The sequence below is a fragment of the Tauraco erythrolophus genome, chromosome 4, assembly GCF_009769465.1.
Source record: "Tauraco erythrolophus isolate bTauEry1 chromosome 4, bTauEry1.pri, whole genome shotgun sequence".
NCBI lineage: Eukaryota > Metazoa > Chordata > Aves > Musophagiformes > Musophagidae > Tauraco > Tauraco erythrolophus.
Window position 1 is genome coordinate 559,549 of NC_141468.1, and position 16,682 is coordinate 576,230.

At 70.8% G+C, this 16,682-nt stretch overlaps 3 protein-coding genes across 3 annotated transcripts; all 3 read left to right on the forward strand.

Annotated features, from left to right (window-relative positions):
• Positions 1–5,067: 5,067 nt before the first annotated feature.
• On the forward strand, positions 5,068–7,012 carry LOC147528798 (struthiocalcin-2-like). Its single transcript, XM_086611165.1, has 5 exons — positions 5,068–5,134; positions 5,217–5,311; positions 5,984–6,148; positions 6,270–6,375; positions 6,945–7,012. The coding sequence occupies exons 1-5, from the start codon at positions 5,068–5,070 to the stop codon at positions 7,010–7,012; spliced, it is 501 nt and encodes a 166-aa protein (XP_086467291.1).
• A 1,694-nt stretch (positions 7,013–8,706) lies between these two features.
• CIMAP1B (ciliary microtubule associated protein 1B) lies at positions 8,707–10,477 on the forward strand. The gene is made up of 6 exons (XM_086609844.1): positions 8,707–8,815; positions 8,920–9,123; positions 9,208–9,309; positions 9,741–9,862; positions 10,170–10,310; positions 10,400–10,477. Exons 1-6 carry the CDS (start codon positions 8,707–8,709, stop codon positions 10,475–10,477), a joined length of 756 nt encoding a protein of 251 aa, XP_086465970.1.
• A 1,158-nt stretch (positions 10,478–11,635) lies between these two features.
• LOC147528800 (thymidine phosphorylase-like) lies at positions 11,636–16,283 on the forward strand. Its single transcript, XM_086609845.1, has 11 exons — positions 11,636–11,762; positions 12,121–12,323; positions 12,399–12,497; positions 12,603–12,732; positions 12,810–12,928; positions 13,017–13,179; positions 13,550–13,780; positions 14,327–14,467; positions 14,559–14,691; positions 14,756–14,887; positions 15,506–16,283. The coding sequence occupies exons 1-11, from the start codon at positions 11,636–11,638 to the stop codon at positions 16,281–16,283; spliced, it is 2,256 nt and encodes a 751-aa protein (XP_086465971.1).
• The last annotated feature ends 399 nt before the right edge of the window (positions 16,284–16,682 follow it).

Here is a 16,682-nt window from a genome sequence, read left to right on the forward strand (position 1 = left end):
GTCCCCAGGGCAGGGGGTGACCCCAGGGCAGGGGGCGTCCCGGGCCGTGGGGCCAGGCACGAGTGGCTCCGATGGTGGCCCTGCCCGCGCCCACGGGTGCCAGGGGAGGGAAAATGGGCACAGGTGGGTGCTGAGTGCTCAAGCCAAGGTTTATTGCCCACCGGGGGTGCGGGGGGCCCGGCGGGGCCAGGGAGTGTCCAGTGAGGCAGCGGGCAGGGAGGGGGTGCAGGGACACCCCCAGACCCCAGTGCCAGGGTTCCAGCTGCCCCTCGGAGCTGGTGCTGGCACAGGAAGGAGAACTTGCATTTGCAGGGATAGTGGTGCCAGAGCTTGAAACCTGGGCACGGGGTGAGGGGCAGCAAGTCACCTGGAGCCCGATCACCCCTCCAGCATCCCCACATCACCCCCACATCACCACTTTTGTCTCCATCACCCCCCCCCCCCCCACTCCATTACCCCTTCCTCCATCATCCCCCTTTACCACCGGACACCCCAACTCTCCCGCAGCAGCCAGGGGTCCCGGCCATGCCAGAGGGGGCCGTGCCAGCCCCCGTGCCCCCAGCCTCACCCAGAGCCAGTCCAGCACCACGCAGTGCCCCGGGTCATGCAGGTTGTGGGGCTGTACAGGTGTCCCAGTCCCACATAGAGGGGTCTGGAAGGACGGGGGGGATCTCGGGGGGCTGGGGGTGCTGGGGGTGGCCATGCTGCCCTCACTGCCCCCCCCCGTCTCCACCGCCCCACGGGGGTCGTTCATCCTCGCTTGCCCTTGCCAGAAAATGGGGAGTGATGGAGCCCTGCCTGCCCCCCACAGCCCCTCTCACAGCCAGGCCCCTGGCTGGGTGCTGGACCCCACAGCTGGTCAATGGGACCCCCAGCTGGGTGTTGGACCCCATAGCCGGCTGCTGGACCATCTGGATGGGTGCTGGACCCCCTGACCGGGTGCTGGACTCCACGGCTGAGCTATAGGACCCCTGGCTGTTTGCTGGACTCCACAGCTGGGTGCTGGACCACCTGGATGGGTGCTGGACCCTACAGCTGGGGGATAACACCCCCGGCTGGGTGCTGGAGCCCACGGCTGGCTGCTGGACCGCCTGGATGAGTGCTGAACCCCCTGACTGGGTGCTGGACCTCACAGCCAGGTGCCCGTAACGTCAGCCCTCCATGGGGACCCCCCACGCAGGCACATGGGACGGCGGCAGCGGGTACGTGAGACCCCACGCACAGGATGGGGGGCTGCTCTCACCCGGGTTTCTCTGGGAAACTCCCGTCGCCATCACCCGCTGTTAGGGCTGCGGGCCAGGGTGGGCACAGGGCAGGATGGCGTTCCTGGCACTGCCAGGCCACTTCTGCTCCCTGGGAAGGTGGGTTCCTTCCTGCAGCTTCTCTGCTCTGCCCTTAGCGGGGCACCTTGGGTGACCAGGGAGACCAGTTCAGCTTCCTGGCTGCTCCCCCACACCACACTCTTGGGGCACCCACACCCTTGGGGTCACCTGGAGACCACGGTGTCCCTGGTATCACCCAGAGTGAGACCATGACACCCCTGGGGTCACCAGGAGTGAGACCATGGCATGTCTGGTGTCACACGCAGTGAGACCACGGCACGTCTGGTGTCACCAGGAGCAAGACCATGGCGTCCCTGGTGTCACCCGGACAGAGACCGTGGCATCCCTGGTGTCACCTGGAGGGAGACCATGGCATCCCTGGGGTGCCCCTCCATGTGAGATGGAGACCTGCACCCACGCCGAGCCCAGCACTGCTGTGACTCCTGCCAGGTCCCACCAGTTGAGCCGGGACCCCGCCGCACCCAGCGCCTGCTTAGGCAAAAGTGCTACAGGCAGCGACTCGGCACGCGCTGTAACGCCGCAAAGCACCGTCCCACAGCCGGAACGAACCACGCCGGGACCATGCGCCCAGATCTGGCTGCCATGACCATGGCCATGACCAGGCAGCTGCCGGCCCCGTTTGTGGCCAAAACGCCAATGGCCTGAGGGCAGCAGTGCCCGAGGCTGAGGGCATCACTGGGACGCGCCAGTCGGACCCGTCTGGTCCTTCTGAGACCAGGGCGATGGTGCGTGAGACAGTAAGGGTTAAATTTCCAGATTGAAATGAGGAGGGAGCGAGACGTGCCAGGGTACAGACATCTGCCCGATGTGACGCCGAGGTGGCTGGTGCCGGCACTGTGCGTCGCCCGGCGTCATCGCGGCGTCAACCGAGCGGGTGCCCTGGGTTGGGAGTGCGGTGGCATTTCAGGGAGCAGTTAACAGGCTCCACCAAAAGCGGCTGTGATCCGCACCGCCGGCGCGGTGCCACGCGCGTCCGTCAGCGTTGGCGCTCGGCCAACCATTGCGCCGCAACCGACAGTGCGCAGGGCGAGGGCTGGTGACATCACGGCGTCTTTGGTGGTTCCCATCACTCGCCCCCCACGCCAGCACTCCGGAGTGCCCGAACTCATCACCGGTAATTGGGGATTAATCACGTCAGGTGCCCGAGGTGCCCGGGCGGGCGTTGGCGCGGGCCGGTGCTCGGGGCTCACGTGTGAACCGGCACCGCGCCGGGGCGTGATCGCAATGGTGGGTGAGCGCCGCTGCCGTCATGAGCCGTCACCCCGTCACCCGCTGCGTGTGCATGGCAAGGGTTGCCAGGGGGAAGGGCAATTAAAGGGGTGTTGTGTGTTCCCCCCCCCGAGACCCTTCTTGGCTCTGATGCTCCGGCTGCCCGGGACGTTGTCCAGCCTTGTGCCGGTTTGCTGGATGCTCAGCCCGGATGATGAGTGAGGTGGGATCAAGGAGCCGGGGAAGCCCCCGGGCTCCAGCTGCTGCCACCAGTGGGGTCAGCTGGAGGGAAACACAGCGCCTGCTCCAGCCCCACTGGATGCGGGATAACGGGGTGTCTGCCGCCGGGAGACCAGCTGGTCACCGAGCACCCGCCGTGGACATCCCACCCTTCCCCCTCCAGCGCAGGAGTCACCGGCCAGCCCCAGCCCACACCGTGTGGTAGCCCACGTACATTGGTATGTTGGGTAGGAACCCACGTATGTTGGGTAGGGGCCCACATACGTTGGGTAGGAACCCACATACGTTGGGTAGGAACCCACATACGTTGGGTAGGGGCCCACGTACGTTGGGTAGGGGCCCACATACGTTGGGTAGGAACCCACATATGTTGGGTAGGGGCCCACGTACGTTGGGTAGGAACCCACATACACTGGGTAGGGGCCCATGTATGTTGTTGGGTAGGGGCCCATGTATGTTGGGTAGGAACCCACGTACGTTGGGTAGGGGCCCATGTACGTTGGGTAGGAACCCACATACCTTGGGTAGGGGCCCACGTACGTTGGGTAGGGGCCCATGTACGTTGGGTAGGAACTCACGTACGTTGGGTAGGGGCCCACGTATGTTGGGTAGGGGCCCATATACGTTTCTGCTGTCCGTACCGATGATGCCGCTGGCTCCCAGATAAGGGGGAATCCTTCCCCTTCAGTACGTTTCCATTACAGCCGGGTCACCCTTAGGCTGCTCCAGCAGTGCCAAAGGCTGGGTGCTGAGCCCTGCAGATGGGTGTTGAGCCCCACAGCTGGGTGCTGAGCCTTGCAGATGGATGCTGAACCCCATAGCCAAGTGATGGATCTCACAGCTGGGTGCTGAGCCCCACAGCTGGGTGCTGAGCCCCATGGGCAGGTGCTGGAGCCCCTCCTCAGCCCAGCTGCACTGACACTTTCCCTACTGTACCAGCCGCACCAGCTGTGCCAGGGCCTGCGGCCGGCTCGGTGCCAGGCAGAGGCGTTTGATCTCAGGGCATGACAGGCTGTGGGGCCCCTTGCCCGCGAGTCGGCCACGTGCCAAGGAGCCAGAGCAGCCCCCAGCCCCATTGCCGGGGCGAGGGGCCCAGTCTGTGGCCACACTCTGGGGGGACCCCCCACCACACCCTCCCCGTCCCGGGGGGATCCGTGGCATGGGGGACACGGTGAGGGCGCGCTGGGACCCCCAGCTCGGCACTGTGCCAGTACCCTTCCCTGGGCGTGCTGGCAGCCCGGGTGCCCCTGCCAGCCACATGCCAACGTGGCGACGGGGACATGTGGTGGAGATGGCGTCAGGGCTGTGGGAGCGGGCAGCAGGTGACACGCTGGCGAGCAAAAGCTCTTTCCATCTCGACCCCCCCCCAGCTCCCGCCACCCCTTGGCGGGGTGACGATCAAAGCGGGGCCGGGGCCCCCCCATCAAAGGCAGCGGCGGGGGCCACGTGCCACCGAGCCGCCCGTGCGCGTCGGGCCGGTTGGCTCTGGGGCGGGGGTGACGTGGCGGGGGGCTCGTGCCGCCCCCGCTCCTGCCACCCCGGGATAAAACCTGCCAGGGTGGCAGCGCAGCTGCCCCAGGGCCCGAGCTCAGCGCCCGCAGGGACGCAGGTGGGTCCCTGCGGCCCCATCGCGGGGTGGGGGGGGTGGGGGGGTCGTGGGATGTCGCCCGCACCAGCCCGCAGCCTGGGAGCCCAGAGCCCTGCACCCCTGCACCCACCTGCATGCTGCACCCCTGCACCCCCACATCACCCTGCACCCACCTGCACCCTGCACCCTTCTGCACTCCTGCACCCTGGACCCCTGCACCCCCCCTGGACCCCTGCGCCCTGCACCCCTGTGCCCCCATGCATTCTGTACCCCATACCCTGTGCCTCTGTGCCCCTGCCCACTGCATCCCTGCACCCAGTGTCCTGCACCCCTGCATCCCTCCGCACCCTGCACCCCTGCCCACTGATCCCCACACCCGAATCCCTGTATGCCTGCACCCCGTACCCCACACCCTGCGCCCCAGCACCCATGCACTACACATCATGCATCCCGCGCCCCAGCATCCCTATCACCCTGCACCCTGTCTCTGCACACTCTGCACCTTGCATCCTGCACCCTGCACCCCACACCCTGCACCCTGCACCTTGTACCCTCCGCTCTTGCACCCCGAGACCCCTGCCCGGCCCTCCCGCTGCCAGGCTGAGCCTGGCAGCGGGAGGGCCGGGCAGGGGTCTCGGGCACCCATAAAGCTGAGTACCCCCCTGTCCCACCCCAAAGAAGGGACAGATGGGACCCAGGAGGATGCTGAGCCTCAGCCTGCTGGGCTGCCTGCTGCTCGTCCCCCAGCTGCGCGGTGAGTGCCGGGGTGGGGAGGGGGATGCCGGGGTGTCCCCCCACTTCTTCCCCACCACCTGACCCCCTCTGCCTTCCCGCAGGGCAGGACCCGGCTGCCTGCGCCTGGGGGTGGGTGCCCTTCGAGGAGGGGTGCTACGGCTTCTTCCCCCGGGAGATGAGCTGGAGAAGGGCGGAGGTGAGGGGCTGGGGGGGGGGGGGATGTGGGTTTGGGGTGACCCCTTTGTGGGGGACCCCATCCACCCCCATGGCAGTGGTGCCCTGTGGCTGAGCCATGCTGGTCGCTGACGGGGTTGGGCATCGGGGCACTGGTGCCACTCGGGATGGGGACGCTCCTCTCTGAGGAGGGTCCTGGGACTCCCAAGTGGGACAGGCTGCCACCACGGTGGCACCATGGCCACCCCATGCCAAGGGAGAGCAGCCAGCTGTGCCAGACACCTTGTGCACCCATGTGCCCACAGCACCAGTCCTGCTGTCCTCATCCTCAGTGGAGCCAAGAGTGGAGGACCAGGGGTGGGGGACCAGGGCTTGGGGTCGGGGTTTGGGGTCGGGGACCAGGGGTTGGGGTCTGGGACTGGGATTTGGGGTCTGGGGCCAGAGCTTGGGGTTGGGACCAAGGTTGGGGTCTGCGGCTGGGGGTTGTGGTTGGAGATCAGGGTTTGGGGTTGGGGACCAGGGATTGGGGACCGAGGGCTGGGATCAGGGACCAGGGGTTTGGGGTCGGGGACCAGGGGTTGGAGCCAAGGACCAGAAATTGGGGTCTGGGGCCAGGAATTGGGGTTGGGGTGGAGGACCAGGGTGCAGGGACCTGGGATCAGGGTCCGGCATCACCCTCCTGTCCCCACCGCAGGCGTTTTGCCAGCGCTACGGCGCGGGCGCCCACCTGGCCTCAGTGCACAGTGCAGAGGAGCACCACGCCATCGCCGCCCTGCTCGCCTCCTCCCGCCCTGGCCAGGACAGCGAGGAGGAGGATGGAGACAATGGCGTCTGGATCGGCCTCCACCGTCCCACGGGGGTGAGTGCAGCCCCATGGCAGAGCCCAGACCCTTCCGGGACCCCTGAGACCCACCCCCAGCAGCCTCAAGTGGGGCTGGGTGTCACCAGCTGGGGGTCATGGAGTCACCCTCCCCCAGCAGAGCCACGGCTGGCAGTGGTCTGACAGCTCCAACGTGGACTACGGCTCCTGGCATCGGCAGCCTGGACCCAGGAGGAGAGCCTGCGCCGCGCTGCAGGATGCCGCCGGTGAGCACGGGACGCCAGTGGCATCAGGGACCTGGCCATCATGGTCCCTGGCCACCGGCATCCTCAGCCACTGGCATCCCTGGCCATCAGCATCCTGGCCACTGGCATCCCTGGCCACTGCCATTCCCAGCTACTGGCATCCCTGGCCACACATGGCATAGGCTGAGCACCACCAGCTCCTGCCAGCTTCCAGCTCGGGCAGCCCTCGGTGGCGGGTGGCACCTGGGTGTGCACACACACGCACACGCGCACACACACACGCACACACGCGCAGAGACACACAGAGGCGTGTGTGTGCACACACATGTACAGGTGCACAGGCACACACATGCTGGCAGGCACACACCCCCCCCCCCCCACACACACACCCCCCGTGCACACGTATGGACACGCGCTGTGCACACACACACACGTTACACACACACCCTCTGCGCACCGTACGCACACGCGTGCATCCCTTGCACACCCAAGCACTCGCACACGCGTGTGCCCCTGGCCGTGCTCCCGGCAGCGGGGCTGCAGGGGGCTGGGGGGGGTCCTGGGGGGCTCACGGCCTCTTTCCCTTCCAGATTTCCTGACGTGGCACAGCGACACCTGCGCCCGCAGAAAACCCTTCGTCTGCAAGGCCAGCGCCTAGAGCCGCGGGCACCCCGCACCATGCCCACCGCCCCTGTCCGCATCCACCGCCCTGCCCGCTGCCCACTGCCCCTGCCCACCACCCTGCCACCGCAGCGCGGCCATCGGGCACAGTAAAGGTCCCTGAGCCCTGGTCTGCGCATCCTTCGTCCCGTGCACCTGGGGTCCCGGTGCCCGGATCGGGATCCCGCGCTGCCCCACAGCGCCGTGGGGCTGGGGAGGGACCCACCCAGGGCCTGGGTGCCCGGGGTGCCAGGGTCACCCAGCTGCTGGCCACTACGGGGTGCAGGGACAGGGACGGGAACAGGGACGGGGACGGGGACAGGGCTGGGGCTGGGGACAGAGATCAGGATGGGGACAGGGATGGGGATGGGGATGGGGATAGGGATCAGGATGGGGATGGGGACAGTGTCCAGGCGACCCGGGGCAGGGAGAACTTGTGCCCGAGGAACAGCCGGGGCTGGCGGAGCGAGCCCTGCAGCACACCCAATGGGACCCCCGGAGCCCCCAAGGGATCCCCCCTCTCCCAGTCTCTGGGAGACCCCCATCGCCCCACTGGGGCTCCCCGAGGGTCCCCCATGGCCTTAGGGAGAGCCTGTGACTCATGTGGGACCCTCCCCCCAGCTCTTGCAGGACCCCAGTGCCCCCCTAGGACCCCTGTGGCCCCTACGGGACCCCCATGGCCCAGGCAGGACCTCCCCTGCGCCCAGCAAACCCCTCCCCACCCCACAGACCCCCTATGGCCCGGGGGGACCCCCATGCCCCCAGGACCAGCCTCTCCTATGATGACACTTGCTGTGGGGTGGCTCTGTGTCCCGGCTGTGCTGGCCCCCTGTCCCCCCCAGTTACCTGTGCCCATCTCGTCCCCCGGCTGCCCAGCGCAGTTTGTTGTGCGGGTGCCATAGTGACCGGGGAGGGAGAGCCCGGGCAGCCTCGCACCGCGCAGGGTAAGGGGCCTCCGCCCCCTGGGACCTCCCCCCGGGGCTGGGGGTGCACCCTGGGCTCCCAGGGGCTGCATCCGTGGGGTGCTGGGGGCTGCATCCACGGGGTGCTGGGACTGGATCCCTGGGGTCTCGGGGGCTGCATCCATGGGGCGCTGGGAACCACATGCCCAGGGTGTTGGGGGGGCTACACCCCTGGGGTACTGGGGGCTGTGTCCCTGGGGCACTGGGGGGTCTTCACCCCTTCGTTGGGGTGTCAGGGCCTTCGCCGAAGGGGTGTTGGGGTTCTCCATGGGATGCTGGGGTGGGTTTCAGACCGGGGGTACCCGGAGATGCCCCCGAGAGGCATCTCCGGGGAGATGAGCGGGGGATACCGGGGGGGAGGGGGAGTGCAGAACCCTGGAACCCCCCAGCCATTGCGTTACCGTGGTCACCAGGGTGCCAGCGTCACCAGCTGCTCGCTCCCGGCCCCACTCGTGGCTGCGCCCGTGGTCTCGCCTCATCTGCGGACTTGCTCGTGGGCTCGGTCGTGGCTTTGACCGTGGTCCCGCTCGTGGCTTCGCCTGTGGCTTTGCTCGTGGCCCTGCTACTGGCCCTGCTGGTGGCCCTGCTACTGGCCCTGCTGGTGGCCCCACTACTGGCCCTGCTGGTGGCCCTGCTGGTGGCCGGTTGCGGACCCGTGTCTCGCTCCGAGGAGGTGTCGCGGTTGGCGCCGGTGCAGAGGGGTGCCACGCTTGCCGCTGGCACAGCCGCCATGTCAGCCGAGCCCTGGGTGGGCACCTGGAGGCCCCACCGCCCCCGGGCACCCATCGCCGCGCTCTACCGCAGCCCCGGGCCCAAGTACGGGCTGCCCACCAACGTCGGTGAGTCGGGGCCGCGGGGTCTGGGGGCGGGGGATGCCGCGGTGCCAGCGTGGCATCAGGGGGGCCGGGGGTGCCGCAGCCCACCGAGCCCCCCGCCCGCACAGGGTACCATCGGCACGACCCCTCCCGCGTCCGCGCCCCCGCCTACAGCTTCGGGTTGCGCGGGGGGGAGCGGCCGGACGAGCGCTCCCCCGGGCCCGTGTACCTGCTGCCCCCCGGGACCACCGCCAAGGGCAGGGACGGGATCCCCGCCTTCTCCATGCACAGCCGGCCCCGGGACCCGCCACCCCCCTGCACCCCCGGACCAGGTGAGGGGCAGGGGGAGCTGGGGGGGTCAGGGCCGGGGACCCTTTGAGCGGTGCCCGCAGCCCACCACCCCCCGCTCCCCCCAGGCTGCTACTCGCTGGAGCGCGCCGGGCAGCTGGCCTTCCCCCGCGCCCCCGCCTGCTCCCTCGGCTCCCGCACCCGCCACCACAGCTGCACCCAGACACCGGGTAGGAGAGACGGGGGCCGGGCTGGGCCCCCCACCATCCCCCCTGGGCTGGGCTGGGCCCCCATCATCCTTGGGTTGGAGCCCCCATCATCCCCGGGATGGGACCCCCATCATCCCCAGGCTGGATCATCCCATCATCCCTGGGCTGGACCCCCCCGTCGTCCCTGGGCTGGACCCCCCATCATCCCTGGGTTGGACCCCCCATCATCCCCGGGCTGGACCCCCCCGTCATCCCTGGGTTAGACCCTCCCATAATCCCTGGGCTGGACCCCCAATCATCCCCGGACTGGACCCCCCATCATCGCTGGGCTGGACCCCCCATCATCCCCAGGCCAGACCCCCCATCATCCCTGGGCTGACCCCTCCCTCCCCACCCCCCCAAGGGGGGTAACCCCCCGCCCCCAGCACGGCCCCGTTGCCCCCCCCCCCCAGGCCCCGCAGCGTACCGGCTGCCCCCCCTCCTGGGACCCCACGTCGTGAGCAAGAGCTCGGCCCCCAACTACTCCATGTCGGGACGCAGCAAAGTCGGCTCCTTCTACGAGGACTTGTGCAAGGTGGGGGCTGGGGGTGGGGGGCTGAGGGGCTGGGGAGCCAGGCTGCTGGGGGGTCAGGGTGCTGGGGGGGCAGGGTGCTGGGGGGCTGGGGAGTTGGGCTACTGGGGGGCCAGGAAGCCAGGGGGCTGGGGGGCTGCGGTGCTGGGGTAAGGGTGCTGGGGAGTTGGAGGCCTGGGTACTGGGTGGCTGCGGGGTGTCGGGGTGCTGGGTGGCTGGAGTCAGGGTGCTGGGGGGTTGGGGGGCCAGGGGGCTGAGGGTCAGGGTTCCAGGGGGCCGGGGGCCACGTCACCGCCCCCACTGCCCGCAGACGCCGGGACCCAGCCGCTACGGCGCGGTGGACGTGGACGTGTACAAGCAGCGGGCGCCACGGTTCAGCATCCTGGCACGCAATCCCCTCCCCGGGGACAACACCACCAAGCCCGGCCCTGGCACCTACAGCCCCAAGGAGGTGAGGGGGTGCCAGGAGTGCCACCGGTGGGGCGGGTGCTGGCCCTGGCACCCCCCGGCCCTCACCGCCGACTCTCTCCCACCTGGCAGGGCCCACAGCGGGGGCTGACCTTCGGGATCCGCCACTCGGACTACATGACCCTCTTCATCGCCGACGCGCCCAAGTAGCGGGCGCAGGGCATGGGGCGCGGAGCCACGGGCACCGGAGGAACCGGTGCCAAAAGATGGATGTCTTCACCCAGAGCCGCTCTCCCGCTCTCCTCGCTGCGTCGGCTGCCCGTCCCTGCCCCATCCCTGCCCTGTCCCTGCCCCGTCCCTGCCCCATCCTGCTCCCCCCTGGGCTGGGCAGCACTGCCCGCACACCACAGCCATCCCACGGGGTTTGGGGAGCATCGGCTCCCCGGGAACTGCCCTCAGCCCAGCCTGTGCCCTCTGTCCCAGAGGAGACCCTGGGTTCCACCAGACCCCACAGTCCCACAGCCCCACGGCTGGGGTGGCACACGCTGGGGATGGAGGACACGCTGCCCACAGGGGTGCCAGCTCTCTCCTCACTTCAGCCCAGTGCCCCCAGCTGACACTTTCTGGCTGCTCACACTATGCCAGCCCAGACCAGCCCCCCATCCCCGTTCCACCCACAGCAGCGGTACCACGGATGCCCACACGGGGCACTCAGCCCCTCCCCGTGGCACCAGAGCCCTCGGCTAGTGCCCACCCCAGCCCCCTGCCCTGTGCCCCCGGGGCACCCCAGGGACCGGGGGGGACCCACATGGTCACCCGGACCCCACAGAGGACCTCGAGGTGGAGGGTGGCACTGGGGTCCTGGCCAGGGAGGGGACACTCATCAGCAAAGTGCAGGGGAACACCCTGCCCCGCACTGAGGGTGCCATGGGTGCTGCACGTACCATGGGTGCCAGGGGTGCCGTGGGTGCAATGGGTGCCGTGTCATGGGTGCTGCACATACCATAGGTGCTATGGGTGCCATGGGTGTCATGGGTGCAATGATTGCCGTGGGTGCTGTGGGTGCTACAGGTATGGTGGGTGCTGTGAGAACTGTGGGTGGGGATGCCAAGGTGGGGCTGGCACTGCAGAGCCCTCGGGCATTGCCTGGGCCTGTCCCGGGCAGAGCGGGTGAGCAGGGGCAGGACACAGCCCTGCCACCCACCGCTCCAGCCTCTCCCTGCCCGGCCCAATCCTCGCCCGCTGTCCCAGGGACAGAGTCCAGCGCCCCAGACGCCACCTCGCCGTGGGCACGGGGCCAGGCTGGGCAGGACCTGTGGGAGCCAGTGGCAGCCGCGGGCACTCGGTGGCGGCCGTGGGCACTCGGGGATGGCGGCCTGTGCCTCGCTGCCCACCCTCATCCGCAAGAAGCGGGATGGCGAGCGGCTGGAGGAGGAGGAGATCCGGAGCTTTGTGCGAGGCGTGACAGAGGACACTGCACAGCAGGGCCAGATCGGTGGGCACACGGCTGGCAGGGCAGGGGGACTCAGCCCAGGGACCCGCCGAGGGCACAGGGGGAGGCGGACAGGGGGAAGTGGCAGTGGGATGTGGCAGGGGGGACACAGCCATGATGGACCCAGCACAGGGACCTGGCAAAGGCTGGCACAGCAGGATGCACCACAGGAGTGGCTGGGTGGGGTGGGGGGACAGGGTAGGTGTGCCCGGCGGAGGGCGGTGGGTGGGACAGCAAGAGGGGGGCATCGCTGAGGGACTGGCAGGGGACCCTCGGGGTGGGAGGGGGACATCGGAGCCGGCGGCTGCAGGGGCCAGGGGGGGTCCCCGGGGATGCCCCTGCCCACTGCTGTGTCCCCCAGGCGCCATGCTGATGGCCATCCGGCTGCGGGGCATGGATGCGGAGGAGACGCTGGCGCTGACGTGTGCCATGGCAGCATCGGGGCAGGCGCTGGCCTGGCCCCCGCCCTGGCAGGGGCTGCTGGTGGACAAGCACTCGACGGGCGGCGTGGGGGACAAGGTCAGCCTGGCCCTGGCACCCGCCCTGGCTGCCTGCGGCTGCAAGGTGAGCAGGGGGGTGGGCAGCCCGGGCAGACGGGGGTTCCCACACCCGCCCACACCCACCCACCCTCACCTGCAGGTGCCCATGATCAGCGGCCGGGGCCTGGCACACACCGGGGGCACACTGGACAAGCTGGAGGCCATCCCCGGCTTCTGCGTCTCCCAGAGCCCCGAGCAGGTGAGGGACGGTGCCGCTGCCACTGCACTGTCACCCCGCGGGCACATCGGGGGGCTGCGCGGGGCCGGGGCCGCCCTGGCATGGAGCCCACCTGTGATGCCACAGATGCGGAGCATCCTGGAGCGGGTGGGCTGCTGTATCGTGGGGCAGAGCGAGGAGCTGGCACCCGCCGACCGTGTGCTCTATGGGCTGCGGGACGTCACCGCCACCGTGGACAGCCCGCCCCTCATCACAGGTACCAGGGGGCCAGGGAGGCCGAGGGGCGGTGGGCAGCAGGGCGGGCGTCCAGCAAGGCTGCCCTGGCACCCCCAGCCTCCATCCTGAGCAAGAAGGCGGCAGAGCAGCTCTCGGCGCTGGTGCTGGACGTCAAGTTCGGGAGCGCGGCGCTGTGCCCCACGCAGGAGAGCGCGCGGGAGCTGGCCCACAGCCTGGTGAGCCCCTGGCCCCCCCCCCCCTGCTGCCCTGGCACAGCGGGCACTGGGGCCACCCCCTGCTCTTCCCCACCTGCTGTGCCCGCAGGTGGCGGTGGGCGAGCGGCTGGGCATCCGCACGGCTGCCGTGCTGAGCCGCATGGATGAGCCACTGGGCCGCCGCGTGGGCAACTCGCTGGAGGTGCTGGAGGCCCTGGAGTGCCTGGAGGGGGGCGGCCCCCCCGACCTGCGGGAGCTGGTCATCGCCCTGGGTGAGTCATGGGCATGGGGGGCACAGAGGAGGGCACGGCCTGGGGCCCCTGTCCTGCACCCCCCCACCAGCCCCGGGGTCCCCCACACCCCCAGCCCTGCAACCCCCCCATGGCCCCATGGCCCATCCCTGTGGCCCCCCCAGCCCTGAGGTCTGTCCCTGTCCTGTGCCCCCCTCCCCAGCCTGGCACTCCCTGCCCTCGTCCCCCAACTCATGCCCCCTGCCCCTTGCATCCCCGTGCTGCCCCCCCACCATTGCCCCCAGCCCCCTGCCTGCCCCACGGTGCTTCACCCCACCGTACCCCGGGGGGGTGGCATCCTGGGGGGCAGCGAGGCAGAGGCGGGGTGGGGGTGCCAGCCCGTGCCCCGCAGGCGGGCTGCTGCTGTGGCAGTGCGGGCTGGCCGCGGCGGCGGAGCCGGGCCGGGAGCGGCTGGCACGGGCGCTGGACGACGGCTCGGCCCTGCGCACCTTCGAGGCCATGCTGGGGGCACAGGGGGTGCCCCCCGACATCGCCCACCGCCTCTGCGCCGGGACCCCCGCCCAGCGCTGCCAGGTGCTGGGGCAGGCAAGCGTCTGCGAGGAGCTGCCCGCGCCGCACGAAGGTGAGTGGGGAAGGGGCAGGGGGCACGGGACAGGGGGCACGGGGCAGCCCTGCCCTCCCCACCCCCACAAAACTCCCCCCCTACCCTCGGGCAGCCGAGGACTCCGCAGTGCCCGGGGGTCCCTGCGCCCACCTACCCTTCCCCAGGGCTGCCCCATCCCCTCCTGCCCCCCACCCATCACCCTCTGGGACGCTCAGGGCTCCCCTGGCTCATTCCTCCCGCCCCGGGGTTCCCAATGGCACCCCCTGTCCCACCCCCCCCGTGCCTGGGGCCCCCCAGACCCCCTGCACCCCAGACCCTGCCCCCCGTGGGGTCTCAATGCCCCTGACCCCCAGCCCCCAGGTCCCTCCCTGTCCCCCCTGCCCCACACATCTGGGGCTCCCTCAACCCTGCGTGCCCCAGATGTGTGCCCCAGATGTGTGCCCCCCGATGTGTGCCCCCGATGTCTGGCCCCCCCGTGCCCCCCATCCCCCGTTCCTGGAGCTCCCCCACCCCACCCGCCCCCCGTCCCCCGGGTGCCCTCTGCCAGCCCCCCCGTGCCCCCAGGCTGGGTGCAGCGGGTGGAGGCGCTGCCGCTGGCACACGTCCTGCAGGAGCTGGGGGCCGGCCGGGCGCGGGCGGGGGCCGCCATCAACCCCCGCGTGGGCGCCGAGCTGCTGGTGGCCGCGGGGCAGCGCCTGCGGGCAGGTACCGGGGGTACAACCGCGGGGGGCACCGCCGGGTCCGGGGGGGCACTGCCCGCCCCCCGCGCTGCCCACCCGCTCCCCCTCCCCCGCAGGCGAGCCCTGGCTGCGGGTGCACCACGACGGCGGGCTGGGCGCGGAGCGGCGCCGGGCCCTGCAGGCCGCGCTGCGCCTGGCGCCCGCCGCCCCCCGCCGCCCGCCGCCGCCGCTGCTGGCCGAGACCGTCGTGCCCGCCGCCCCGCCGCGCCCCCCGCCCCGGCCATGACGCCGCCGCTCACGGCGCGGCGCGCAGGCGCGGCGCGGCCGGCGGGTGCTCAGTGCGCATGCGCGCCCCGCCCCCGCCCGCCTCCCGCCTCCCGGTGCGGCCGTGGCGGGTCCGGCCGTGGCGGCGCGGGGCGGGACGGGCCCGGGGCGGAGGGCGCAGGTCAGCGGGGGGCACCGGAGCTCGGGGGGGGGGGGGGGCGAGAGAGAGCGGCCGGGCGGGGGCGTGCGGGGTCAGAGGGCACCGGAGGGGCGGGGGGGGGGCGCAGGGCACAGGGGGGAGGTCAAAGGGCACCGGGGGGGCGGGGCGGGGGGGTGTCAAAGGGCAGGAGTGGGGTGAAGGGTCAAAGGGCACCGGGGGCTGGGGTCACAGGGGGGCTGGGGTCAGGGGTCATGGGGGGCTGGGGTCAGGGGTCACGGGGAATTGGGGTCAGAGGTCACAGGGGGGCTGGGTGAGGGGTCAAAGGGCACCAGGGATTGGGGTGAGGGGTCACAGGGAATTGGGGTCAGGAGTCACGGGGGGGGCTGGGTGAAGGGTCAAAGGGCACCAGGGATTGGGGTCAGGGGTCACGGGGGGGCTGGGTGAAGGGTCAAAGGGCACCAGGGATTGGGGTCAGGGGTCACAGGGGGGGCTGGGTGAAGGGTCAAAGGGCACCAGGGATTGGGGTCAGGGGTCACAGGGGGGGCTGGGTGAAGGGTCAAAGGGCACCAGGGATTGGGGTCAGGGGTCACGGGGGGTCCTGCCCCCCGGCTGCACCCCCCATCCCAGCCCTCCCCCCAGCCCCGCCATGCTCCAGGCCCTGCTGCCCCGGTGCTGCCCGCTGCCCACTCGCCTGCTGCCCGCCCTGTCTGCCCGCGCCCCCGCCCCGCCACCCCGGCGAGGCCTGGGGGGCACGGGGGGCACGGCGGGGGGCGCGGGGCTGCCGCTGGGGCGGCGGGTGGCAGTGGTGGCGGTGGTGGCGGCGGCAGCCGGGGCGGCCTGGCTGTACCTGCGGGAGGAGAAGGCGCGGCAGCGGCGGGCACGGCGGCACCAGGAGCTGCGGGCGCTGGCACTGGGGCAGGGCGACTTCCGGCTGCTGGACCAGGCGGGGCGGCCGCGGCGCAAGGCTGACTTCCGCGGGCAGTGGGTGCTGCTCTACTTCGGCTTCACCCACTGCCCCGATGTGTGCCCCGACGAGCTGGAGAAGCTGTGCCAGGCCGTGGCGCTGCTGGAGCGCGACCCGGCGCTGCCACCTGTCCAGCCCCTCTTCATCACCGTGGACCCCGAGCGCGACGACGTGGCAGCCATGGCGCGCTACGTCCGCGACTTCCACCCGCGCCTGATGGGGCTGACTGGCAGTGCCCAGGAAGTGCGGGCGGCCGCCGGTGCCTACCGCGTCTATGCCAGCGCCGGCCCCAGGGACGAGGATGGCGACTACATAGTGGACCACAGCGTCCTCATCTACCTGCTGGGCCCCGACGGGCTCCTCCTCGACTACTACGGGCGCACCAAGACAGCCGCCCAGATCGCCCACAGTGTCCGCCGGCACATGGGCACCTACGAGCCCCTCCCCGACTGAGGGCAATAAACGGCCCTGTGCCCCTAAACCGCCTCCTGCGGCTCCTGGGGGGGGGAGACAGGACCCCTGCTGCCCCCCAGGACTGTCCCATGGGGAGGGAGACTCCAGAGAGGCAGATGGAGAGACCCCTGCCACCCTCCTGCCACCCCCCAGGACTGCCTCACAGCGTAGGGGGCTCCAGATGGGGTGGGGGAGGGACCTGTGCCACCCCCAGCACTGTCCCGCTGCCCCCCAGGACCGTCCTGCAGGGCGGGGGGCACTTCCCAAGGGAAGGAGCTTTTCCCTCCCTGAGCCTCATGCAGCGTGGGTGCCCGGTGCCCCCCGACAGCAGAGCTTTTACCATGGCGGGGGTTTATTGCAGGGACTGGGGGGCACTGTGGGGGCACACACAGGGTGGGT

Excerpts from the sequence above, each read along its gene's own strand:
- LOC147528798 (XM_086611165.1), top strand. The coding sequence starts at position 5,068 with ATGGGACCCAGGAGGATGCTGAGCCTCAGCCTGCTGGGCTGCCTGCTG. Across the intron at positions 5,135-5,216 it reads GCTCGTCCCCCAGCTGCGCG|GGCAGGACCCGGCTGCCTGC; the intron begins GTGAGTGCCGGG and ends GCCTTCCCGCAG. Across the intron at positions 6,376-6,944 it reads CGCGCTGCAGGATGCCGCCG|ATTTCCTGACGTGGCACAGC; the intron begins GTGAGCACGGGA and ends TTTCCCTTCCAG.
- CIMAP1B (XM_086609844.1), top strand. The coding sequence starts at position 8,707 with ATGTCAGCCGAGCCCTGGGTGGGCACCTGGAGGCCCCACCGCCCCCGG. Across the intron at positions 8,816-8,919 it reads CGGGCTGCCCACCAACGTCG|GGTACCATCGGCACGACCCC; the intron begins GTGAGTCGGGGC and ends CCGCCCGCACAG. Across the intron at positions 9,863-10,169 it reads TCTACGAGGACTTGTGCAAG|ACGCCGGGACCCAGCCGCTA; the intron begins GTGGGGGCTGGG and ends CACTGCCCGCAG.
- LOC147528800 (XM_086609845.1), top strand. The coding sequence starts at position 11,636 with ATGGCGGCCTGTGCCTCGCTGCCCACCCTCATCCGCAAGAAGCGGGAT. Across the intron at positions 13,180-13,549 it reads GGAGCTGGTCATCGCCCTGG|GCGGGCTGCTGCTGTGGCAG; the intron begins GTGAGTCATGGG and ends CGTGCCCCGCAG. Across the intron at positions 13,781-14,326 it reads GCTGCCCGCGCCGCACGAAG|GCTGGGTGCAGCGGGTGGAG; the intron begins GTGAGTGGGGAA and ends CCGTGCCCCCAG.